General features: G+C 43.8%; 2 protein-coding genes across 2 annotated transcripts in view; one reads left to right on the top strand and one right to left on the bottom strand.

Annotated features, from left to right (window-relative positions):
- TOMM6 (translocase of outer mitochondrial membrane 6) overlaps nucleotides 1–2,853 on the top strand; it is a 7,139-nt gene extending 4,286 nt beyond the window's left edge. Inside the window, exon 3 of the mRNA XM_077764978.1 lies at nucleotides 2,744–2,853. The gene's annotated coding sequence lies outside the window, so the exon portion shown is untranslated. The remainder of the gene's footprint in view (nucleotides 1–2,743) is intronic.
- A 178-nt stretch (nucleotides 2,854–3,031) lies between these two features.
- USP49 (ubiquitin specific peptidase 49) overlaps nucleotides 3,032–27,342 on the bottom strand; it is an 83,017-nt gene continuing 58,706 nt past the window's right edge. The window contains 6 exon segments of the mRNA XM_077764974.1: nucleotides 3,032–3,449; nucleotides 4,638–4,843; nucleotides 5,357–5,465; nucleotides 9,412–9,616; nucleotides 10,930–11,512; nucleotides 11,514–12,155. Of these exon segments, the coding sequence (XP_077621100.1) occupies nucleotides 3,259–3,449; nucleotides 4,638–4,843; nucleotides 5,357–5,465; nucleotides 9,412–9,616; nucleotides 10,930–11,512; nucleotides 11,514–12,127 (1,908 nt within the window). The 5' untranslated portion in view covers nucleotides 12,128–12,155 and the 3' untranslated portion in view covers nucleotides 3,032–3,258.

Raw genomic sequence — 27,342 nt, 5'->3', positions numbered from 1 at the left:
TCAGGCTCCTGGGGCCTGGCTGTGCCCATGCCCCACTGCCAAGCCAACCCAGCCACTAGCTCTTGCTCTGCGATGGAACTGTAAGCATAGCCAGTGTGGGGAACACGTACAATCATTGACTCTAGAAGCCTTGCCATTTAAAACAAAAATAAACTCTGCTATTGAGTCCATAGGACACATTAACACTTCTACAGTTTCTAATTTTATTCATGACATTTTAAGAGACATCTGGAAATTCTTTACAGTGTGGCACTGCCCCCCTCAGCCTGAGAGGGGACTGGATCAAAGCTAGCAAGAGCTCTGCCTGCCATTTAATAAGAGCTTCAGTTCCTGGCTGTTGAGGGCATGCCTAACTTTTTTTTTTTTTTTTTTTTAAACACTAGCATGGATGCGTACTCCGAGGCAGCCCCAAGTATGAGGGTCAAGCTAGATTGAGGTAAAACTTTCGGAGGGCCAGGGTGCATTCATCTTGGCTGGCTACGGCAGAAAGTAAACACACCAGCCAACTACGAAGGGCTCTGGGAACGGGACTCTAACTGCTTGTCTGGGAGAAACAGGCCCCTAAGGTTCAGTTAGGAGATCTTGGGTTTGATTTGGCAGCATCAAGTCAACTTCCACCTGGTTCTTAGTTTCTTCCCTTTAGAATGTTTCAGCTTAAAGTAAGATGCAACTAAGAATTCCATCTACTTCCAATATGCAAATAAATTAAAGGCAAAGGGAATTTCCCTCACAACAGCCACTGGCTTCTGCAGCAGGGAACTCTTTTAATAAAAATCTCCATAAATACTAACTTCTCAACAGCGTCTAGTGCTGCTGCCTCTGGGTACCTGAGGTGTCTGTGACTGCAGGGGCACCTTCAAGGGTAGGCAGCTCAGGGAGGACTCTGTCGTGGCTTCTAGTCCAACTCCTTTGAAACCATCTTAGTAATTTGATACACGGGTGCTCAGCTAAGTGAAGCACTTATTTTACAAAATCCTTAAATCTGCTTAATAATTCTTATAGATATTTGGTATAAAACTATTTTTAAAAATTAAATTTGAAGAGTTTTTAGTTTTCCATTAAATGTTCATTTTTCTGAAGTATTTCCCCCCTAGACGGCCTGAGGGGTGAAGTAGATGCTCTAGTTCTTTCGATGTGTAAGTTCTCTTTTTCTAGAATAATAAATACGGCATTCAAAGAAAGATGAGGCACAATTCCTATTTTCCTTTCCTTTTTACTTTTTTTTTTTTTTTTAAGTTCATGGGCTTTTCCATTGCCACAGAAAGTCTCCACCAGTCCTGCCAACTTAAAACCGCGGATCTAGAGAGCACAGCTTTACATCAGGGCCTCCAGCAGCAAGGGCAGCTGTGACACTTTAAAACAGTGTCCAGGAGAGGGTGAGCCCGGGGCCAAGCTTGTACAAAAAAGCCTGCAGTAGACAATATAAACCAAACAGCATAAAAAATGCCATACGCTATCGCTTCCAAATAAAAGCTAAATATTACAGAAACCTCACAGTGTTGGAAAAAGCAAGTTTAATTTAAAACATAGTCACTCCCCCTTCTCTATCCAAGTGAGCCATTTTCTGTCTGAATTTTCTGTGTCTCAGTGCTGTCTGTCAGGTCCTACGGGAGAGTCCATCTCAAAAGAGATCAACAGCAAGTGCTACAGATCCACTCTGGAAATGGGGCTCACCCACACCCCTAAGCTACGACCCTCATTCTTTACGCTCTCTTGTCCCAACCTCCCACCCTTCCCCAAACTCCCTCCACATCTGCTTCCTTCAAGCGACAGCTATACTCCTACCTGAACTGAAATGTTCGTATGATACACTCAGTCAAAAGATGAGCATTCATGACAGGTAGAGGTCGATGGCGGCAGCCCCCATGATGACAGTTCTGGTCTGCGTTCACTTTTACTGGTGAGTCTAACTGAAGGACTGAGAAGGGAAATTCAGTGGTGCCTGATGCGGTGGAGGGTTTCCATCTGGGCGGTTTCATTCCACTTAGAAACTGACCCAGCATAAACAAAGATGTATTTTACCAGCACTTAAGTAAAGGACAGGGCACTCTTTTTTCTTCTGCTGGACTGAGTGCAGGTGGGTAAAGAAGCAGTAGGGATTATCAGATGTAGGAGGAGATGGGCTGGGGCCAGCAGCAGTGAACTGCTCGGATATATGGGGGCAGATTCCTCAGCCCTAGAAAAGCAGAAATTCCCCAACCTTGTGTTGAACAAGAATGTTCTAGCCCTCCAGGCACAAGAAAGCTGCTGCAGGCGAAGAAAAGCTGCATGCTGCACCGAGGTGAGGACAGGTGATAGGCATTCAGGTAAGGCCTGGACCATGGGCTATCTCTGCCTCTCCTCCACTGAGTTCTGAGAAAGCCTCAGACCTAAAGGCCGATTTAAACCAAACCATGTGCTTGCCCTACACCTGAACCAGGGATATGCTACAGAACTGGGTAGCCAGGAATGCCCTCCGGCTCAGTGTGCAACGAAGGACATGTCACGGACAATGTATTGCTTCCCCAGGTGAACTGCTCCTTCTTTAGGATGGAGGGTGGTTCATGCCAGTCTCAGAAGATGTGGAATGATTAAATGACAGCAGCAGCCAGGAGGGCAGGACACCGGACCAACCTCCCATTTGGTGGGGGTGAGGGTGGGGGATGGGAATTTGCTCTATGCATCTCATTCCACTCTTCCACTGCTATCCCCTAAAAAGGGAAGTCTGCAAGTTTTCAACCCTTGATGGTTACTTCCTTTGTAGGAACAAGTCCTTATTATTCACCTCCTGCCTGGAACCAGTCTCATCCAGCAAGCTGCCAGCCCAGGGCCCCACCTCACGTGCTCTGTCCCGGGCTCCTCACAACAGGACGGCTCCTCACAACAGGACGGCTCCTCTGGTGCTGCAAGGAAGCCCTGACTCCTGGGGGAATCACAGAGTGGAAAGAAAACATGGCTGCTCTCCTGGCTGCATCTGATCAGCTTACTCCCTCTTTCTTCAACCCAGATCCTCTATCTGCAGAAGCAACTGATGAAAGAATCTTCATAGAAGTTACTCCTTTTGATGTGTTTTATCAAAGAGGGAATTCCCAATCCATTCAAAAGAAAGTGACTACAGATCGTATGATAGGACAGGAGTCACCTGGCACCTTCTGCCGTAGTTCCAGTGAGGCAAGCCTAGCAATCTGTTCCTGCACTAGACCTTATTTCCTATAAGAGGAAAGATGGATGAACACCAACAGTTCAAAAGTAAGCCAGTCCTTGACACATGCCTCCCGTTCAGGGGAAGGTCCGTGGTCTGCCCTCATCGTTGTTGCTGGACTGCACCTGAGCTTGGAGTTGAGCTTCTGAAATTCTTGCATTGCCCTGAACTGTTCTTTGTGTGTAAAAAAGGATGTAGGCTTGAGTTTTGCACACTTCCTCGACACTGCATACATTCAGCTTTGAGTCATTGCAGTGGACCCAAAAACCTAGGAAACCAAAGGAAAGAGAGAGAAAATGACTATCCAATTTTCATTTCCAGTCAGCAGGCAAAACCAGGAGATGAAGAAAGGGACAGAGGAGTTCTGCATAGAGCCAACCCCTGACTGGTGGTGGTGGGGAAGACTTACAGGTAAATGAAGCCGACAGACTTCCCTGCAACCACTGGCTTTAACCCCATCAAACCCCACCACAATACTCATACGGACTGACTGACTATAATTTTTGTCCTTGTTTTACTCAGGCTTTTCCATTGCCCACTAGGGCCTTCTACAAAGACAGACTGAAGACTGGGGGCTAAGAGATGGGAAGAGGAGGAGAGGTGAAATGAAAATGGAGGAGTGATAAAGGAAAATTTAGAAGGAATAAAAAGTTATTTCACTCTGGCTGCCCCAAGGGCTAAGGGGTTCATTACTGAAAGCACATCTGCAGCCCATGTGCCTCAGTATAATACCTGGGAGACTGCTCTGGGGTACGGGGATTGAAGCTCCTTGGGAGGGGCCCTTGTATCCCCACACCTCCCATGGTAAGGGAGATGGTAAGGATACAGTAAGTGCCCACTAAATGTCTTCAGTTTGATGAGGTGGGGCTCATGAGATTCATAAATGATCTCTGTGAGGTGAGGTAAGCCCTACCATTTTTGCATAGCCACAAAGGAAACAGAGGTCTGCAGAAGCATTAATATTAGAATGTCTAGGGGTGCTTGGGTGGCTCAGTCAGTTAAGCATCTGACTAGAGCTGAGGACATGATCTCACAGATTGTGAGTTCGAGCCCTGCATCAGGCTCTGTGCTGACAGCTCAGAGCCTGGATGGAACCTGCTTCAGATTCTGTCTCTCTGCCTCTCCCACATTCATGCTCTGTCTCTTTCTCTCTCAAAAATAAACAGACATTAAAAAAACTTTTTTAAATAATAGAATGTCTAACGTTAATTGAGCATTATGTGCTAGGAACCATGCTAAGTACTTTTACATGTGTCAGTTCCTGTCAATTCTTAGAGTAATCTTATGTTGTCACTTCGTGATATATCCAAAATTTGAATCCAACTTTCATAATTCTTTCCACTGGGTTTTAATGTATGCAGTATCCCTCTAAAGATGAAATAAAAGGAAAGTGATGGAATGTGGACAAACCAACCCTTTTCCGTGTCCCCCACCCCACAGAGTCAAGCGCACGCACCTCCCTCTGTGTTGTAGCAATAGGCTGTGTAGTGTCCTGAGCCAAACCCTTTCCCGTGGTGCATGACCACTGCGGAGAGATCATAGGCAAAGGTCTCTTTGTCAAGAGAGGAGAGCATGTCCCTGCAGCAGTAAGGTTCCATGTTTAATACCTGGTCAAAGACGACATGGACCCCAATCTTCTCTCGATGATTACGGCCAGACCACCTAAAACATGAATATAAATTTCTTACTAGTAAAAAATGGCGTATGCTATCATAGGTAGAGGAAGGTAAAACAGAGAAATGAGAAAACATAACCTTCCAGATTTGATTTGTGCATCAATAAAACAGTGATCAGTATCCGCATATATTTCCTGTGAACATTCCGTGATGTACTCTGAAACTAGAAATCCCTAAAATAATCTTTTTGTAGTTTACTGCCTGCCCTTCTTTTCACAGATTTTATCATGCTAGATTCTGAAGATGACTCTATATAGTCCAACGAGGCTAGAAAATTAAGCTCGAACACCCAGTGCAGGCCAGCCGGTTACATCGGGCTGTGAGGGCGGAAGCCCTGTCCTGGGCTCCAACATTAACTTGCTTTACTGGGCATGAAGCATTTAATCGCCATGGAAAGTGCAGGGTCTCTAGGGAACAGGCTTCCCCTCCCAATACCAAAGCCTTTGAAGCAGCTACCCCACAGCTCACAGCCACCTGGAAGGCCCCAGGGCAAGCTCACCTGAATCTTTTAAGGTGCAGCCGGAGGACCTGAGGTAGTCTGTAGATCATTAACTGCTTTCTAGCTTCACTCAGAACAAGGGGTTTTGGATTGGATTTTCGTCGTTTGCCTATATGGTGTGGGAAGGCAGAAGACAGAGATTGTGAGGAGTCTCATTCTTTCCTAGCTAGGGCAGAGACAATGACTTGCCACTCAATATGCATTCTCCTTTTTTTTTTAAAATTTTTTTAATGTTTTATTTATTTCTGAGAGAGAGAGAGAGAGAGAGACAGCATGAGCAGGGGAGGGTCAGAGAGAGAGGGAGACATGGAATCTGAAGCAGGCTCCAGGCTCTGAGCTGTCAGCACAGAGACCCACGCGGGGCTCGAACCCACAAACCGGGAGATCATGACCTGAGACAAAGTCGGATGCTTAAACGACTGAGCCACCCAGGCGCCCCTTTTAATGTTTATTTTTGAGAGAGAGAGACAAGAGTGTGAGTGGGGGAGGGGGAGAGAGAGAGAAGGAGACACAGAACCGGAAGCAGGCTCCAGGCTCTGAGCTGTCAGCAAAGAGCCTGACATAGGGCTCGAACTCACAAGCCACGAAATCCTGACCTGAGCCAAAGTCGGATGCTCAACTGGCGGAGCCACCCAGGCGCCCCAGGACAGAATATTTAAACAGATTCTTTTTTAAGCATGATTTGTTTGTGGCATATACAACTACTTAGAACAGAAACTGCTGGTTTTGTAGTTTTATACTACCTAGTTTTTGAGCCATTTTCTTGGAAAAGCACATTACCAAACATGTAGGACAAGGTGGCAAGCTGGCCAAATTCATCCAGTCCAAAGTAGGAGCAGTGCTCAGACTCCAATTTTATTTCTGAAGCTACTGACTTGTGAGGAGAATGCATTTCTTTTTTCTCTAATATTTACTTATTTTGGGGAGAGTGCAAGCGGGGGAGGGGCAAAAAGAGAGGGACAGAAGATCCGAAGTGGGCTGTGCTGGCAGTCTGACAGCAGTGAGCCCAGTGTGGTGCTTGAACTCACGAACCACAGATCATGAACTGAGCCAAAGTCGGACACTCAACTGACTGAACTACCCAGGTGTCCCGAGGAGAATGCATTTCTAAATTACATCAAACAGGGAATCCTGGGTGGCTCAGTCAGTTAAATGTCTGACTTCAGCTCAGGTCATGGTCTCACGGTTTGTGAGCTGAGTCCCACGTTGGGCTCTGCTGACAGCTCAGAGCCTGGATCCTGCTTTGGATTGTGTGTCTCCCTCTCTCTCAGCCCCACCCCCCCATTTGTGCTCTATCTCTCTCTCAAAAAGCAAAGTAAACGTTAAAAAAAAATAAGTTACATCAAATAAACCATGGAAATAAAATTCTCTTAATTTCCATCAGAAGCCTTCTCTATAACCATTTACAAATGAGTACTCCGTTATTATATTAATCAGCCTGGTGAATGGAGGGGAATATAAAATTAGTGGTTAGTGGTCCACTGTGGTGCCTGCTAATTGTCTTTGAGACATGGTCTCAGTGTCTGAAGAATCTGCCACCTGACTCTAGGTTATACCTGTACCACTAAGTTATACCTGTACCACTCGTGGAGGGTAGCAAATCACAGCCAGAGGACGCTCCACGCAGCTTCCTGCGACAACAGGAGGTGAAGCTGCTGGTCTCATAATGGACTGCAGCAACACGAGTGTGCCACAGAACCTTTTACTAGGGCCGGTGGTCATGACATGTAGGGGCCTCAACAGAAGGAGAATCCAAAGAGCGGCCTGGCCTTATTTTACATTCTGATTCACCAGTGGATTTTCAAAAATTATTGCAGCTCTGCCTGGGAACCCTGGCAGTGACTGCCACTCTCAGCAGAGGGAGTATGTGAGCTACGATGAAGACAATATAGAATCTGGCTTTGTTTCCCTAAAATGAAATTCACAAAGAAAAGGAAATGACTGATTCAGCGGAGATTGATCAGTTCTGTCTCCATTTGATTAAGCTGGCCACACAGAGAGGGAGAAGACTGATAGTTTTGAAACCTCACAAGCAACAACAATGCATCTCGTACTTGAGCCACAGATTTGCTTCCCTGCTATTATCTGAACCTGCCTAGAGAAATCCTGATAAACTGGCACATCTGGCAACTAGAAAAACAAGCCTTTCTTACAAAAATCAATAAAAATATTTCTTGCCCAATCTATCATGTCTGAGAATTATGGAGTTAAAGCTGTTAACATCCTTCTGTTCCTTACAAGTAAAAAGCTTTACAAATCACTGTCTTAAGAAAGCAAAATAGGGGCTGCTTGGGGGCTCAGTCAGTTGAGTGTCTGACTTCTGCTCAGATCATGATCTCATGGTTTGTGGATTCGAGCTCCGCGTAGGGCTCCTTGCTGACAGCTCACAGCCTGGAGCCTGGTTCCAATTCTGTGTCTCCCTCTCTCTGTCCCCCACTCCCCCAGCTGCACTCTGTTTCTCTCTCTCAAAAATAAACATTAAAAAAAAAAAAAAGGAAAACCAAATAGATACTGCTGTTAATAAGATCATTTAAGTCACTATCTTTACATCTCAATGAGGAACAGGGCAGGTGACTCTACAGTCAACCAAGTACAGCGTTTTAAAATGGCAAAATGGGGCGCCTGGGTGGCTCAGTCAGTTAAGTGTCTGATTCTTGATTTCCACTCAACTCTCATGGGATCGAGTCCCATGTCAGGCTCTGTGCTGACAGCCTGGATTCTCTCTCTCCCTCTCTCTCTGCCCCTCTGCTGCTCATGTGTGTTCTCTCTCTCTCTCAAAATAAATAAATAAATGTTAAAAAAAAAATAAGTGACAAAATTCTATCAAGTATGACTTGATTTTTGTCCTGATTTCTTTAGGGAAAACATATTTCCCACAATTTACTATTTCAAAAGATCATATGCAAATATATTAAGAAGGGTCATTATAAGATTGTGGCTCTCAAAACTTGTAGTCCAAATTATTTTCTGGTTGCAAATTGATTTCAAGATATCTACACAACCCATTAATCTTAGCTTCCCAATCTTGACATGCCAAAAAACCCAAACATGAGTTTTCCAAGCATTCGCTCTGTATTCCTGCTGTATGTGCTGGGTTAGCAAAAGCATGGAGTGTCAGTGTGGCAAGACAGAAGGAGCTCTGCGTTGGACGTCTATGTCACCACATGGGAAGAGTTCCACTTTAAAATTAGAGCCATGACAGAGATACGTTATGTAAAATTAGAGCCATGACAGAGATACGTTATGACCTCCTTCCCCACCTCCCCCAGTGCACGGCCTGTGAAGGCCTGTGAAACACATGCAGAAAGTAACCATGAAGCTGATGCCCCTTAGGACTTGCTTTCTTGGTCTCATACCAATATTCAGCATCAATTCTGACAGACTTGAAATCCACAAATTCAGTACAAAAATACATGTTTCTGACACCATAACCCTCAAACACGCTAAGCCACCTGACTGTAGGTGAAATAAGAAGTGTCAAATCTATATTCATGAATTTAAGCAGGACCCTTGTAGTACTACAAAGCTAAGTACTAACATTTTTTTTTTAGCGTTTTATTTATTTCTGAGAAAGACAGCATGAGCAGGGGTCAGAGAGAGAGGGAGACACAGACTCCAAAGCAGGCTCCAGGGTCTGAGCTAGCTGTCAGCACAGAACACGACGTGGGACTCGAACCCATGAACCTTGAGATCATGACCTGAGCAGAAGTCAGCCGCCCAACCGCCTGAGCCACCCAGGCGCCCCAGTGCTAACATTCTTAGAGTCCCTATTTCAGGATCCACACTTTCAAATGTCTCTGGAGATAACTACTAATGTCAATCACAGCAGGAGTCAAAGGAAGCCCAACGCCTAGGTTTTGTTTTGTTTTTTAACATAGGACGCCCACATGCTTGTTTTTAGGAAAATGGGAGGAAAAAAATCTTTAAAAGATGCTTTAGAACCACTCAATATTATCAGTGTTACTTTTGACTAAAAGGGGAAAAGCAGCATCTTAAACTGATATTCCAGGTGCACACCCCCACCCCCCACCCCCCTTCCACTTCCCAGCACTCACTGTTACATTGGTCACAAGCGTAGATTCTCCCTTCCAGGGCCTCTGTCTCTGTGAACTTGGCCAGCATCTCAGTGAGCAGGCACTCTGTCTGATCCAAAGGGACAAACCCCTTTTCTATGCAGTGATACCGCTCAGGGAATTCCAGGGACAGATCCCAAAAGGGCTCAATGGTATTGGATTTGTAATTGCATGATATACATGTGACCTAGAATGAAAAGATTGATTCACAGGTTACGTAATCTCCCATACACTTTTGCTCGATTTATACAAAACACATGACTTACCCAAAACTAAGTGTAGTTTTCAAAAAATCTTTCATTGTAATATTAAAATAACAAGTGTAACTTTAAGAGCATTAGAGCATATTACTTCTGGTATACATTGCTAACTCTTATGCTAGCTGGAACCAGGAACCCACGCAGCACAGAGATTATTACCTACCCCTTCTCTCTTCTCTTCCAAAGCAGGCTCTACCTTTCAATGCTGTGGTAGTACAGACTGGAGGCTATCATGGGATCACTCACGGATCAATCTGGGACAGATCTGGCATATTCCTGTCCGCTTCTCTCATCCTCACTCCTTCCTCATCCAGACTTTGCTCCTTCTGCCCCCTCCAACTTGCCTCTCTTTTTTGCCCTTGTTTCTTGCAGTATCCCTACACAGATCCCTGTAGTCAAAGAGCCTTAAGGTACCTAATTAGACCTTCTCTCCCACTGTAACCTTCCCAGAAGCACCTTTCTTCCTGTGGAGCCTCAGGGGGTAGAGGAAGTGCCCATAAATGGTCCCCCTTTCACATGCTAAAACACAGAAGCCTAAATAAACCTTCTCTTCCATCCCATTCAGCATTCTTTTAAAAATACCAAGACACAAACCTCAGAAGCATAATGTAGAAGTTTTACCTGAATCTCCTAAGTTGTCCACTTTTTTTAACTCTAAAAATTCTCTCTGCACATACTCACAAAATCTTTATTATGAGTCTTAGCCTATGTCCGTACATGGCTAATAATCCAGAAAAGACGAGGTCATGAGGAACAGGAGAGGGGCTTGCTTAGGCCTTGGGCATACTCCTAGCCACCTCCCTTCCTTTTACGTAAAGAATGTCCTGGAAGGAAGAATGCTCTTTCAAACTACTGTGGAACCTGGGTTATAGGCAAGCTGTTTGGTCGCCTATAATGGCATGTCAACAATGGGTCCTTAATTATAACAATGAGAATATTATATGACCTATATTGTCATTAAAGCTTAAAGACATTCACTGAAAATGAAGCGATATGGCAAATTCAACCGAAAACCTGCCGAGAAAGAGGCGGCAAGTTCACCGAGGAGCCCATACAGCCAATGGCTCGATGAAAGGTACAATGGTCACCCTCCACTATGCTTAATTACAGCAAATGTTGGCTACCCTAGTCCGCCCGCGCGGATAACCTGGGGGAGGCGCTCACAGGAAGCCCAAACTCTACCCAGCAAGCCCCCCTGCAGTGCGATGGGCAGAACAGGTGTCAGGGTGGGCCAACCTACCTGACTGAGTAGCTGCCCGTGGAATATGGTGTTCACCACCTTTAAGACCTGTTTGGTGAGCTTCCTCTGGGAGAAGGGGATGAGGATCCGGCGCGTGGTGCCCTCGGACTCGAGCTCTTGCTGCACTTTGTGCAACAGCTCGCAGAGGAATTCCTGCGCGTCCTGCTGGTCGTAGCCCCGGAAGGCGGGGATCAGGCTCCACACGGAGTGAAGCATGGCAAAGGGCGACACCAGGGCCCACTTCCCGGACCACATGACACGGAAAAGGGTGTGCAGTTCGTGACAGAGGGAAATGTGCTTCGAGCTCGGCTCCTTGTTCTGGATGAGTTCTAGGCTCCTGCTGATGGAGGCCCCGCCGTTGAAGCAGAGGCCCTCCCGCCCGCACGACTCGGCCCGGTCGCTCCTCGCCGACAGCTCCGTAGCCGAGCTGCTGGCCGGCCTGCCCGAGAGCGGAGCCTTCCCGTTGGGGGCCTTGGGAAACAGCTGTCGGGTCTGGGAAGGGTCGAGGTTCAGGAAACACTCGCGGAACTTCTGGAGGTGGCTGAGCACCTGCAGGATGGAGTTCATGTAGCAGGTGTTGNGGGGGAGGGGCGCTGGCCAGCTCCTCCAGCAGCCGCCGCTTCACCTCGCGTCGCCGCTGCCGCGCCTCCTCCTTCTTGCGCTCCAGCGCCTCCTCCTGCCGCCGCTGCTCCAGCTTCGCCTGGCCGCGGGAGCTCTTCTCGAACCAGAGCCGCAGCGTCCTGGCCAGCAGGCGCTGGCGCCGGTACCACAGAGCCGTGAGCATCTGCGGCTGTCCCTGAGGAGCGCGCTGCGGCGGGACGGCGTCCTCGCTCGAGGCCATGGACCGCAGCGTCCGGCCGCGCCTCAGCGGCGGGTCCTGCTTCTGGCCGCGGACCGCCAGGAGGGAGCTTCTGAGCAGCTTCAGGTCCCCCTCGGGGTTATCGTTGAGCACGTAGTCCTTGCACAGGTAACAGAACACGTACAGATCTCGGACCTCCATGGCTAGCGGGTGCCCAGTGTCCTCAAAGTGTTTCAGGGCGTGATCCTCGATGTAGCGGCCGCAGGCCACGTGCGAGCACTTGAGACAAGCCCACGCGGACTCGGTGGTGGCGCACTCCCTGCAGCACCACTTCTGCGGGTTCAGGATGGAGTGGTCCTGGGCCAGCCGCAACCGCCCGACATGTTTGCATCTATCCATGTCTTATGGAAGGCTCCAGTCTTTCAACCTGGCACGACAGGGCCCCCAGAAAGAGAGGGAGAGAGAGAGAGAGAGAAAGCTTTCAGCAAAACATTTTCCTAGAAAGAGGGTTGCAACTGCCATTTTCAACTCAATGCTCATTAGTTTTCAATTTAAAATTGACTCCTTTGGAAGGAAGAAAAAAAATACTGTCTTGGGAGGAGGGCTTAGCACCAAGTTCAAGCTTTACATTTTCTAAGCCTGTATAAATTCCTGAATAGCAGCTCATTTTTACCTGAGTCCTATTTGTATTCCTTAGGAAATGATATTACCCTTAGTTCATTAACATTGCACCCAACTGGCCACTAGGGGAAAGAAACTTGTATTCCGAACCATCTCCAAACTGATGATGTCCTCTGTATCCTGTACTGATCAAGATCCTAGTTGTATGTACAAAGGGACAGAGGAGAGGAGAGACATAATGTTTCAAATACCTATGAGAGATGAAGACCCTCAAATATAAAGGCAATCTTAGGTCAGTTTCAATGTATTTCAAAGCAGAGATAACAGAATAGGTAAAGGTAAGAAAGAGAAAGTCCTCTAGACTACAAGGTGACACTTTTCTTTAAAATTTTTTTTCTTTAATGTTTATTTTTGAAAAAGAGAGAGAGACAGAGTGTGAGCAGGGGAAGGGCAGAGAGAGAAGGAGACACAGAATCCGAAGTAGGCTCCAGGCTCTGAGCTGTCAGCAAGGAGCCCTACGCGGGGTTCAAACTCACCTGAGCCGACATCGAGAGTCGGAGGCTCAACTGACTGAGCCACCCAGGCACCCCTAAGGTGCCATTTTTCTTTTCTTGGGTCCAAAGAACCTGGCTAAGGAGGTAGTCTGTGAGCCTGAATCTAAATAATTTTTTTTTTTTTTAAGTAGGCTCTATGCCTAGCATGGTGCTCAAACTCACAACCCCTAGATCAAGTGACACATGCTCTACTGACTGAGCCAGCAAGGCACCTGAATCTAAATAACATTTTAAATGTCTACTATAGTCTGAATGTTTGTGTACCCCCCCAGTCATGTGCTAAAGTACCCCTTGCCCAAGGTGATGGTATTAGGAGGCAGGGCCTTTAGGGGATGATTAGGTCATGAATGGGGTGACCCTCATGGGATAAGCCTTCATGAATGGGATTTTAGTGTCCTTATAAAACAATTCCCTCAACCCTCACCCACGTGAGGACACAGTGAAGAGCCAGTGTTATGGCCATGAATCAGGAAGTTCTTACCAGACATGGAATCTGGTGCCATGATCTTAGGACTTCCCAGCCTCCAAACTATGAGAAATGTTTGGGTTTATAAGCCGAGTCATGGTATTTTTGTTATAGCAACCCTGAGGGACTAAGACAATGTGAAAAGAACATGTACATCTTGTAGAAAGGGTGGGAAAACTTTTACTTTCTTTACTGAAAAGAAAAGACAGATCTCTTAGGACAAGTGATGGAGTGGCTATTGGTTTAACCAAACTACCAAGCAAAAAAGAAAAAAAGCAAATCTTCCAGATGATATATATATATCATATTCATATATATATATACACACACATATATGAAAATGCTTTTTAAAACAGTGGCAACATATTGAGCTCTTTTTCTTCTTCTTCCTGTCTTCCTACCATTGCTTCTTCCATATTGTTCTTCAGAGAAACTTAATGGGCAATTTCTCCAAGGAAAAGAGGCTGCACAATCATTTTATTTTATTTTTAAAATTTTTTTAAATGTTTTATTTATTTCTAGGAGAGAGAGAGAGAGAGAGACAGTGTGAGCAGGGGAGGGTCAGAGAGAGAGGGAGTCACAGACTCTGAAACAGGCTCCAGGCTCTGAGCTGGCAGTCAGCACAGAGCCCGATGCGGGGCTCGAACCCACGAACCGCGGGATCATGACCTAAGCGAAAGTCGGACACTTAACCGACTAAGCCACCCAGGTGCCCCTGCACAATCATTTTAAAAGAAAACTATTCTTTGGAACCTTCACAGTTTTTTTTTTTTCTTTTCCAGTACTAGCATTTTTAAAAACTTTTTGTTTGTTTTATTTATTTTTGAGACAGAGAGAGACAGAGCATGAGTGGGGGAGGAGCAGAGAGAGAGGAAGACACAGGATCTGAAACAGGCTCCAGGCTCTGAGCTGTCACCACAGAACCCGATGCGGGGCTTGAATCCACGAACCATGAGATCATGACCTGAGCCAAAGTCGGATGCTTAACCAACTGAACCACCCAGGCGCCCCTCCAGTACTAGTATTTAAATTCCCTAGAAGTATTTCCTCTTATAAAGAAAACTTCCTTCACCCCCATTTCTTCTCTACCTTCATTTCTGTGAGCAAATGAAGTTCCATGATTATGGAGTGATGCAGAGAAGTTTTAAATCCAGTACGTTCTGAGTGGTTCCTTTAATTGGTTTCCAGATGCCCTTTTTGGCCTATCTATTGCTAAAGCCCACGACTGTACCACAGGACCAAATGAGAGATCCTTCCTATTTTTTACTGCCCATTCCAGATTGGCGAAGGCCATGTCTCTAGATAAGAAACCTTTAAATCATACAAAGGAAAGCAATATAGATGATCTTCAATCAAGTCAAATCATGCTTTTCCTTTGAGTTCTTTCAGGATTTAGGTTCTCCTACATTATTTTTCTAATTACTGACTTGTTACTAAGTGCCCTGTACGTCTCTGGATGTATTTCCTAATTAGATATAATCTTCTTCAGCGAGACGATCATGTGTTATAGTTCTTTTTTCACTCCTTTATAATTTTACAGCTTGTGGGTGCTCAGCTCTTAGTGGTCAGAGGTGTTCTGTCAGAATTACCTTCCCACACACTCCAAAATGGCACTGAATTAACCATCTTTTTCCTTTTTGTAGGGCACAGCCAAATTAAAACATACACATATTAAAAAGATGAGATGGTAAATAAATGAATTTTCTTTTTGCTACTTATTACCAACCAAGAGTTCAAGCTGAGTATGCAGGATGCTTACAACCAATTATTCGGGACACAAAAGAAAGTCAGTAATCACAGAGTGAAGGGGGGAAAAAATCAATAGACTGGCAATACTCCTCACTTAGTATTTTTCAAAATGTCATTTCTGAGCCGCTTACCAGCATCAGAATTCCCTATGATACTTGTTGTATGTACAGATTTCTGGTCACAACTCCAAACCTAATGAATTAGAGTCTGGGGAGAGGTCTCAAACCTACATTTTATATAAGCCCTACAGAGGACTCGTTTGTGCATTAAAACCTCAGAACCACTGCACTAATCCAGTAAATTATAGGGATGAATATGTCCTCAAGGAAATCAAAGAAAAAATTCTCTTCCTTGAAATCTTCCACTTCAACCAACATTATCCAATAGAACTTCCAGCAATGATGGTAATATAATTTATCTGTGCTGCCTAATACTGTATTAACTGGCCACCTGTGCCTATTGAGTACTTGCAATATGGCTAGTGAGAATGAGGGACTGGATTTTATTTATTTATTTTGAGAGAGAGAGAGAACAGAAGAGGGGCAGAGAGAGAGAGAGAGAGAGAGAGAGAGAGAGAGAGAGAGAGAGACTCTCAAGCAGGCTCTGTGCTGTCAGCACAGAGCCCGATGCATGGCTCAAACCCACGAACATGGAGATTATGACCTGAGCCGAAATTGAGTCTGACACTTAACCAAATGAGCCACCCAGATGCCCCTAATTTTGAGTAATTTAAATTTAAATAACCATATGTGGCTAGTGGCTGCAATACTGGATAGCACAGACTTAAATACACCAGGACAGATAAATCTTTGGCTCACTTGGCTTTTCTTTTTGTTTTCTGTCCTTTGGAAGATTCAGAATTGTATCTAAATAGCCTCTTCTTATGACTCAAAACCTGGCAAATCCTCATTTTAGCCAACAGGAGCCTTGATGTGTCTTCAGGAATTTAATTGCTACAGAGATCTTATCACATGAAACACAGCACAGCTTCCAATCCTACAAAGAGTATCTCTGTGAACAGGAATCCAGCAACACAACACTCAGAACACTGATGCCTTGCAGAATCAACTCCTCTGCTGGAAATATATGCTGGAGCACCAAAAGCCAAAAGAGAAAAACACTAAAAAACCATTCTGTACTCTCTCAGTGAAGAGCTGTCAAATGGAAAGGGCACTCTGGAAATTCTTTCTTCCGATTTCATTTTCTGATCTATAAATCTGCTGATCACGCACATCCTTTCCTGCACAGCCCTTTTCCCATTACAAATCTGTCGTGGCAACTCAGTAACCTGCCATATGGCAGAGTAAATCCATTCAGGAAAACACGGGGCTACTTTGCACCTCACCACACTGATTTAAGCTAGGCAGACTAGCTTCTCTAGAGAAGAAAAGCATATCATGAATTGGAAACCACCCAAAAGTGACACAAAAGAAGAAAGCCATCTTAACCAACATACAAAATAAAGAATAAAGAGAACACAATCCAGGTATACTCAGTTCAAGACAGATGATGTGTTTAACATACCTCTCATACATACTCTGACTTTAAAGAAACAGGCCTAACACCCACAGGCATAGGAATTTTAGTTTACATTTTTCTGGCATGTACACCTTTTCCTTCATGATGCTGAAAGGCCATAACAGTCCTAATATTTCCACTTAAAACCTACACCACCCAGTGTGACAGACACCCAATATCCAAGAGATAAACTTGCAGCGTAACTGGCAAAGAAGATGTGGCTTAACAGTTCTCCACCGTTAAGGAGATGAGCAACTTTAAATGAATGACATGCCCTGGATTATCTACACATGGAGTAAGTAAACTTGACAAAATATTATTGCCTCTTTAATTACCATAGTTTTATTTTAAAAATGTGAATCGACTGGGCTAAAAGTCATAACCGCTATTTAAAAGCATCCTATTATAGTTAATGTCACTAAATATTAAATTAGAAGGTAATGAAATCTTCAATTTATGCCTTTTGTTCTGAAATAGAAACTTGTAGATTTAGCCTGTCATTTTTAAAAAAAGTGTATGAGATGACTGAACATTACAATCATCTTTCAAAAATCTATAGCTTAAAAATATAATTGTCTTTTAATTGGGCCATTCCAACTGGTCTCATGTAGCAAATTTCTTACCTGATCCTAAACATGTAACTACATCACCAGAATAAAACTTCTGCAGGGAAGGCTGGGGGGTGGGGGGTGGGGGGATGAGAATCAACAAAAACCAAAGAAGAAAAAAATAATCTCCTTTGGGGAGATTCCCATTTCTTCTCTGTCTCTCTCATTGTAGTGATTTCTTCCCAGTTCTTAACTAAGGACAGTGGAATAATCCTGCCTGGTCTTAGTGAGACCAAGTGGCATACATTCCAGCTTCAGAGAGAGTAGACACTATGGTAACATGCTGACAGCCTTCATTTACATAAAAGAATACTAATTACGTGGTATCATCAACATCTGCGATTCTGCTCACTGCCATATGCGACAGCGCAGGATATGTTAACCCTTCAACTTACTAAATGTACCCTAAATTGCATGTACCACAAAACTCGCAAAGACTGCTTGAAAAGACATGGTGAATACAGTTTTCTAAATAAGTATTGAAAGTGAATTTTATTTTCAGCTGACATTTTATTTCCAAAAGATATGGGAAAATATAATTTAATACCAACATACAATTAAGGAAAAGATGAAAGATACAGTTAATAACCCCAAAGGGAAGAATGCTGCATTCTAGAGTATTATGTAGGGCTCTAAAAGGCTGTATTCAAAGCACAACAAAACTAGCCTTTTGCATTTTTAGATTACGGCTCAGTAAGGTAAAAAATAAATACAAAATAAGGAAAACAAAAAGTAGGAGCAGAGCCTGGGAGGGATGACGTTAGTGAGAGTGCGCAGAAGCCCTCTGCTAAGGCAGGGTACGTGTGGCAAGCGCGGTGAATGGGTGGAGCACCGCCACTCCTTCTGCTCCCTTTCTCCCGCCCTGTTCTGTTCCCATCCTCCCTGAATATGGGGCGATGGCGGGGGACTGGGGTGGAGGTAACCCATAGGTCAGAGCATGGCTCGGAGACTCCTAGAGGCTGAATTCTCTGAGAGGACCTCAGAAGCACTAAGTGTGTTCTTTAGCCCTCTGACCTGAGGAAAGGATGACTGCGGAAGTAGCAGCTCTGGGCCACAGGCAATGGCATGCTCATACGCTGGGTGTGCCCAAGCCTTGTGAGCTGTGTCACCGCTCACTTGATGTCAGTAATCAGGGACTGGTGTTCAGGAATGACTGTCTAATCGTGAGTGACAGCAGATTTAAGGTTATGCCCACATGGTCATGTCTCTCTCAATTGAATTAGGACTTACCTTCTTCATTAAAAAAGGAGTAGGGTTCACATAGGGGACTGGGCCAGGCCCACAGCCCTGCTTTACCAACGGCAGGGGCCGTACCTGTGGCCCAGCAGGGAAACGACAAGGCAGAGAAAAAAATGCTCTGTACCAAATACCAACCTCTCTGACCACAATAAGAACGGGGATTGGGTTTAAGCCGTCTGTGCCTTCAGTCTCTGCAGTCTTTTGTTCACCTGTCTCCCCAGGTACACCTATGCCCAAGTCCTCCTGTCCAGACAGAGAAAGAGGCATATAGACACTTTCTCCCCTGCCTACTTTATTTCTGGCAAGATCACGTGCAGCTGCATCTTCCTCGCAGCTCACTCTTTAACACATTCACTTCATGGAAACTATTTTCTCAAAGGTCATCAGTAATTTCCTTTTGGCTAACTTCATTAGCCTGAATTTTAGGCTACTGTTCTTCTCTGGTTTTCTTCCTATGTCTGTAATTACACCTTCCCTGTGTTTGTGTGTCTCTCTTCCTGGAAATGTAGGCTTTTCTCAAGGTTCTGTCTTTGGCTCTCTTCTCAGTGATTCATCTATTTCTAGAATGTTGAGTATCATTTCTGTACAAGGTGATGTATTTTATTTTTTTAATTTTCAGAGAAAGAGAATGTGAGTGGAGGAAAGGGGCAGAGGGAGAGAGAGAGAGAATCGTCATAAGCAGGCTTCACACTCAGCACGGGGCCTAATACAGGGTTTGATCCCACAACCTTGGAATCATGACCTGAGTTGAAATCAAGAGACAGACGCTCAACTGACTGAGCCACCCAGGCACCCCAAGATAATGATAACACTTTTTAAAAAGCACTTTATTGAGATAGTTTATATACCATAAAATTCACTCATTTACAACATACAACTCCACAATTTTTAGTATTTTCAGCCTGCTGCAAGAACTTTTGAATATAAAATCTTTCAATTTCATTGCAGGGCCTCAGTCTCAGGTTGGATTTATGGTCAGATGCCTGCATTATGTATATGACTATTAACAGTATCTGCAAGACGAAGCTATTGAACATGTTTTGCGCTTTTTTGTTTGTCTGCTTGGTAGCCATGATGATCAGGCACTGAGATATATACAGTTTCATGCAGGTCTCCAGGTGATCAGATACATAAGATGACTGACAGGGGGTTACGGAGATGCCATCTGTGGAACAAAGCTAAGCTAGCTGGCCTTCGAGGGATGTGACCTTTTGATTGATTAACCTAATACTCTTGCCAAAGATGTCTGTGTCTAAAACTCATTAACACCTCATCGAGGAGGACACTAGACTGAGGAAAGGTGGCCAAAAGAGACTGCTCACAAGACATTTTGAATCCACAGGGAAACACACACATATGTGCTCTTAGAAATGTCACCTATGACTCTACAGAGAAGTGGCAGCCAAGAGTAGAGGATACCTAGGTGTGCTGTATAAGCATGAAACACAGCTTTACCGTAATTTATGCTGATCAAATTTATCCGATCAAAGGGGCCTGTTAGCTACAACCCGGTGTAAATGTTTGAGCGTTGTCTACGGGACAAGCTAGTGTTGAAGCAAGGTCCAAACTAAAAGCTCCCTCTTCTAGTCCACTGCCATGTGGAAAATTTCTGCCACTGAGAGGATCAGGGTTGACCCTTCAGAAATTTGACCCCAGGAGTCGTGGTCTGTCCCTGCAGTGTGTCTCCAAAACAGCATGTCTCCACAGCAGCCAGCTAGTCGTCAAAATGTATGCACATGTCAAGCTGTGCATGTGTGCCCAAACTTCTTGAACTGGGTGCTTTAAGTATGTGCAGTGAACTGCATGTACATTATACCTTAGCAGAGCTGTTAAAAATTACACACACACACACACACACACACACACAGTGAACAATTTACCCCTAATGAACTAATGGATGGAGGCAGCAGCTCCTTATACTACTAGGGGAAAGCCAACAGGAAACTTTATCAGGGATGGTTAAGACCCAACAACCTGACTCTACTGATCAGTTTTACACTAAAAGCAGGAAAACCAGACACTACATGCTTCCCTGATAGGATCCAATGAAGGGTTCACAGCAGTACCACCTATGAAGTCCTCTGGCTGAAAGAACTGAATCTGTCCAGTGAAGCATTCAGATCTAACTACTAGGGTCTAAGAACTGTGGGTGACAGAACATGCTACCACAAGGCTGCAATTGGCCAGATTACCACTTCAGAGTGTGGCCAATGCTATGGGCTCAATGATCTGCAGTCTTTAATAAATAAATGATATGAGGAAAACGGGGGTGGGGATGGATCGGCTATAGATTATATGAAACCTAGAGACATAGCAACAACATTCAATGTGTGGCTCATATTTAAAAAAAAATTTTTTTTAAATTTATTTTTGAGAGAAAAGAGCATGAGTGGGAGAGGGGCAGAGAGAGAGGGAGACACAGAAATGGAAGCAGGCTCCAGACTCTAAGCAGTCAGCATAGAGCCCCACGCAGGGCTCGAATTCATGAGAAACAAGATCATGACTTGTGATGAAGTTGGACGCTTAACTGACTGAGCTACCCAGGTGCCCCTGTGTGGCTCATATTTAAATCTTGATTTGAACAAACCAACTATAAAAAGATAATTTTCAGGTGACTGGGGAAAATGTTTCAAAATATTGTGTGCTTCTATTATCACTATATTTTTTTAACAGTTTCACTGAGATATAAATGACATACAACAAACTATACGTATTTAAAGTATACAATTTGATAAGTTTTGACATACACTTTATACTTCTAGAATCACCACAATCAAAAGAATGAACATACCCATCACCCCCCACCCAAATTTCTCATGCCTCTTTGCAATTGTTCCCTCTCCACCACCCCAAGTCCACAACTGGAGAAATTTAAGCACAAAGTATTAGAAAACATTAAATAATTATTAATTTTATGTGACAGTGGTACAGTGGTTATACTTTTTCTCTTTGTATGTTAGAAATATCTCAAGTATTTAAAGGTGAAATATTATGATGTGTGGAATTTGCTTTAAACTATTCTGGGGGGAGTGGCAGGAAGATAGATGAAACTGTCAAAACATTCATAATTACTGAAGCTGGTGGATGGGTACATAGAGCTCTTTATACTATTTTCTTTATTTTAGGATATGCTTACAAAGTTCCACAAAAAAATTTTAAGACTAAAAAGAATATACTCTCTTATAGCAAAAGAATATCACAGACAAGTTGTGAGAACCTTTCAATCTCTATCATCATTTTGCCATCACATCTAGTTTTCCTGTGAAATGCACCCTCCCCACCCTACACAAATGCACCAAATCAAAAAAGGAGCAGTTCTTCTCAGCAGTGTTAGTCACAGAAGATGGCTGGCAAAAATACCCTTTGGTCTGGGCCTCAAATATACCCTTTAGGCTCAGGTGGCAACTTCTTTGCAGGCCCCCAAAGTTTCTTTCAAATATTTCTGCCCACAAAAACTTCCTGAGGATCTTTGTCCTTGAGGTTCACAAAGCTACTTTAGTCAGTCTGTTGAAATGCTGTCGCTTGCTCTAAAGCTTCTCTCTGAAACTTCTTCCTTTATTGGAGAAGAAAAAGCACTCGTTTTGTCAAGTTCTGCTCCTTCCTCACTAACTCTGATCATCCAGGTGTCAAGGAGCTCATCCTGTACCTTCCTAAGTCTCCCTGTGGTCTCCATAAACAATAGCACGAACCTCTGACCCTAGGCAGACACAGGTTACCCCCAGCCCACATGTTTGGCAAAGTAAAATCTGGCGACAAGGATCCAATCCAGTATTCACAAACCTCGACCAACAGGTTGTTTTCCAGTTGAGACTTTGGAATATGTCTTCTCCAAGAAACAATGTTATAAATAGTGCTTGGTCCAGTTAAAGCCATCGTGTATCTATAGCACAGTACTAGAATACTAGTGCTACCGTGAGGGAAGCTAACTACCAACTGTATTATTTTGAGAAAATGGATTCAAAGTTTCAACTTGAAATGCCAAGAATTACTCTCCCAGCTGCAGCCCTGGCAGTGAAATTGTGAAATCTCCCTCCTCCCACTTCCCCACATGGCTGAAGAGGGCTTTCCGCACATGGTCATTTGTATGGAAGACACATATATACGTTAGGAACTGCCTGTAGAGGGAAAAAAAGGAACAATTTCTGTGAATGGAAAATAAATCTGACTAGAATTTACAAATGGATTGTGAGGATTTGATGCCTATGTTGGCTATTTCAGTGGCTGTTCCAAGAAATGGGAACCTCCTCTTCCTAATGTCCTGTTTCTTAAAATGATAGCAGTATATTTAGTTCTGGGCCTTCCCCATCAATACGCCAAACCACATCTTTTAGGACAAAAGCTCACCATATTTTGCATAAGTGGAGACATAATTTTTAAGCACTTTATTTCAAGAGCACAGAAGAAGACAAATGTCTAGAAAGAAGGGATCAAATACAAAGGGGTATTTGTTATATACACACAAAAGGAGAAAAACTGGAAGCTACAAAGAACACTCAGGCACTTTAATAGAGAACAGATTAAATAAATTATAAATTGGCCATACAACAGAAACCATCAGTTGTTTTTTGTTTTGCTTTGTTTTATAAAAAGGGAGACCTAGTTGCTCAACAATTCAAAATACAGTATATTTTGGGGCAGAATGGCGTATATAATATACCATCATGACTGTTTAAAAAAAAAAAAAACTAGGGGTGCCTTGGTGGCTCAGTCAGTTGAGCATCCGATCAGGTCATGATCTCACAGTTCGTGGGTTTGAGCCCCGTGTTGGGCTCTGTGCTGACAACTAGCTCAGAGCCTGGAGCCTGCTTCGGATTCTGTGTCTGCCTCTCTCTCTGACCCTCCCCTGCTCACGCTGTCTCTATGTCTCTCTCAAAAATAAATAAAACATTAAAACAACAACAACTATACATACATAACCTCCCTCTTTCTCTTATAGGCAGTAAGAGGTTAAACAAGAAACTGGTAACATCGCACACCCCGTATTTGCAAACTGGGGGTGGAGATGGAGAGGATACCCATTCATCAACCTTTGTACCTTCTGGGAAAAAGAAATCATGTGTTACCTATTTTTAAAAAGGATATGACACTGAGGAGACTGTTTCAACAGGCTTAAAAATTCAGGCATCAGCAAGATGACTGAAGATAAGCACACAGCATACATGGTTTATTATGTTTTCATTAGGAAAGAAGACCCAGAGATAGGCAGCCTGATGATATTTATGGTGCGCAGAGAACCCAAGGAATTATATTTTAGTAGCACTAATCATCGCATAGGGAAACCCCCTCACTCTCCTCCATAAGCTCACGACCAGCGAAGTGCAGACCTCTTCGGCTTACTGCAGCGTGGCAATATAGCAGAGCCTCTGCCGGGCAAGTGTCAATCATTTGAGATTTCATATCAGCCAAAGTACCAAGGTAATTTCTACTCTACTTCCCCAGCGGCCACTACCGAAAATTGTCCACAGAAGTGATTTCCGTGGGCAGACTCTTTCCTTTCCCAACTCTCAGGAGATCTTCCCTTCCTTCATGGAACAGCTCCTCACATCATTCCAGTTTACTGGTCAGCAAGCTAGATCTCTCAATACCCAGCCAGCCTCCCTGAAGGCACATAAGTGTGAACGGGCACGCGCGAGGGGGTGGTGAAGGCGACTAGCTGAATGGCGGAGGACCCTCCTCCACACCATTCCAAGTACAAAATGCACACTGTAAGCCTCAGTTTCTCAGTCTGTAGCAATAATATCTACTTCAAGGAGCTGTTCTTCAGGGAGGCTCAGATGAGATGGCATGTAACTGCACTCTGAAAGTGACTGCCTCTAAGCAAAGGCTGACTTGGCCACGTGGTCACCTATCCCTGAAAACATTTATTTTTGTCTCCACAGGGCCTAAAGTCAGGCTGGCCAATTGAGCAGCTTATAGTAACTGACTGTCTGATCTTGATTTTATCCAGATAGTTTCACTTAATAAGGCATTCATAATAAAATACTCTTAAACAAGAAATTGGATGATTTTTTATACCAAAAATGAGAAAAATCACTACTTTTCCCGAGTAATTAAAGTTTTTTCCTAATATGTATTTTTCTTAGGTCTTTAAGACCTTTAATAGCAATGCAATGCAAGGCAAGTAAAAGTCCAATTAAGATGTTAAAACAAACCCGTGGCACCATACAATGCAGTTGGATGAAAGAGGCAGAAACAGTCTCCGCTCCCTCTCCAGTGGGGGTATGCCCATTGAATATTTACAGGTCCCACAGAATGTGCTGCATGGCAAAAATATAAAAGAGGCCTTCTTTCAACTAAGGCATAGAAGGCTTTTCAAAGACATGAACTGTGCATGAACCCTCATCTCTCGTATAAGAATAAAGCAGAAGTGCTTCTGGGAACTTAACTATAGTAAGCAGGCACAAGAGAAAAGAGGGCCAGTGCACACCCTGACAATGAACTTCATGTAGTTTAAATCCCACAAATCCTAGCCACCTCTGCTGCTATTTTAAAGATATCAACCTTCCTGTCCTGCCAGTGAGTTCCACACCTTTTGGAATAAGACACCAACACCCCCCATTAAAGGCAAATATAGAATCTTATGAAGGAAACACACAAAGCCAATCAATGGCTAGTGACTAAGTGCAGATTAATTTACCATCACAGGAAGTGGAAAGCAGGGCTCTGAGGGACAGGGTACTGTGTAGTTAAGTGTAGTGAGCAAGAAACTAAAGAGGGAGAGAAAGTTTGAATCTGCTTGTGACTCCACAGAAGGAAGACTTGCGCCTTAAAGGGTAATGGACGCCAAGGAAGGAGGTCCCGAAAACAAAATATATGAGAACACAAAAAAATAAGCCTCACAATTTTGTAATGTTTTCCAGCAACCCTCCCATGATGGCTGTGATAACTGTGCTGAACAGTGTAGATGACCACCAAATTTCACCAGTGTGGCATAAGGAAACAAGGAATGTATGCAATTCATCAGCTTTGAATACACATGAATAATTAGAAAAGTAATTATTCTAAAGTTAAACCTTTCATTTCTGAACATGTGCTGTCCAAGTCCAGCTTCTCAGTAAATTTCAGTTAATTTTTAAGTTAATGGTCACTAACAGGCTATATAGCTAAAGGTAGATAAAGTCCCCATCAAATCACCTAACTCAGCTACAGCAACTTATCAAAACATACACATCATCACTATACCTACCACTCACTCATGAGAGAACTTACCAGAGCTAGTAAGAACTAAACTGCTTTGAAGGAACTATTAATAGGGGCACCTGGGTGGCTCAGTCGATTAAGCATATGACTTCAACTCAGGTCATGATCTCACAGTTCGTGGGTTCGAGCCCTGCATTGGGCTCTGTGCTGACAGCTAGCTCAGAGCCTGGAGCCTATTTCAGATTCTGTGTCTCCCTCTCTCTCTGACCCTCCCCCGCTCACGTTGTCTCTCTCTCTCAGCAATTAAAAAAATTTTTGAAGAAACTATCAATAAATGAATATCTAATACTGGCAGAAGCAAAATAATAAATGTTACATATTCTAAGAGACCAACCAACAGATCTCTAAGAGACCATTTAATGCATTACTAATTCTAATTACAGTCCAGCTTTTGAATCCACTGTTAAAATATCTCATAAAATTATTCCAGAAATAGCCTGGACCTTAATGGAAAGGAAAGCAGGTCCACTACAGAGTTGATGTCACTAAGTGGGTTCAAGAAATAAGGAACTTTGGGGGTGCCTGAGTGGCTCATTCGGTTGGGCATCTGACTCCTGATTTCAGCTCAGGTCATGTTCCCAGGGTCTCAGGATCAAGCCACGCTCTGCATGGAGCCTGCTAATGATTCTCTCTCCCTCACCCTCTGCCCCTCCCTTGCATACATTCTCGCTCTCTCAAATTAAAAAACAGGGGCATCTGGGTGGCTCAGGTGGTTAAGCATCTGACTCTTGGTTTCCGCTTAGGTCACGATCTCACAGTTTGTGAGTTCAAGCCCTGTGCTGCACTCTGTGATGCTGGTATGGAGCCTGCTTGGGATTCTCTCTCCCTACTCACTCTCTGCCCCTCCCCTAGTCTCTCTCTCTCAAAATAAATAAACTTTTTTTTAAAAAAGGGCATTTCTCTTAAATAATAAAGTAAAGGAAATAAGGAACTTCATGTTCTTACATGGTAATAATATCAAATCTCCAAAATAGTAGATATGGATTTATCTTCTAAGATTGAAATTAGAAAAGAAAAAAATGGTAGTAAACACAATAATCCATCTGTTAGAAATACCAAAACCCTGAGATCTGAGTGACTACAGAGCTCTGGGGCCCCCAAACCCAATTAAAGTGACCCAGGTATAACTTCAGGCAGTCAGGGAGAATATGTCCTTGGCATATAAGCCTATGCTTCACCACAGACTAGAGATCACAGGTAAGAGAGCGCAGGCATCCTCAGAGTAGTAATGAGAAAGTGCTCTTCCTACACGGCTTAGGGCAGCAAGCCCCCAATTTGTAAATACAACTACTTGAGCCTGGTGGTATCATAGAAAGGCCAGATACCATTAGTCACTAAACCATTCAGCAGACTCTCTTTGCATTAATTTCTTGCACAGAACACTAAAATTGATTTTCCATGGAGCTTGCCTTCAGGGAGAGAATGTAATAACCACCAAGTTCAAGTACTAGCATGCTTAACAGTGGTATTTCTCATTATAAATGAGTCTTCACTCTAATTATTGTGACCACATAAGTCAGTTCCTAAGAAACTGGGCATCGCATCATGTTCTCACAAAATTGAGATCCTGAACCTTTAGAATTAAGGTCTAAAACCTAGGTATGATTTCACCAAGGTAATGCCACCTGGGAGGGTGAGAAGCTAGCTATCTGGCAATTT

The sequence above is a fragment of the Crocuta crocuta genome, unplaced genomic scaffold, assembly GCF_008692635.1.
Source record: "Crocuta crocuta isolate KB4526 unplaced genomic scaffold, BGI_CrCroc_1.0 scaffold44, whole genome shotgun sequence".
Taxonomy (NCBI): domain Eukaryota; kingdom Metazoa; phylum Chordata; class Mammalia; order Carnivora; family Hyaenidae; genus Crocuta; species Crocuta crocuta.
Note: the sequence above shows the minus strand (reverse complement) of the source record. Positions and strands in the feature narration are given on the sequence as shown.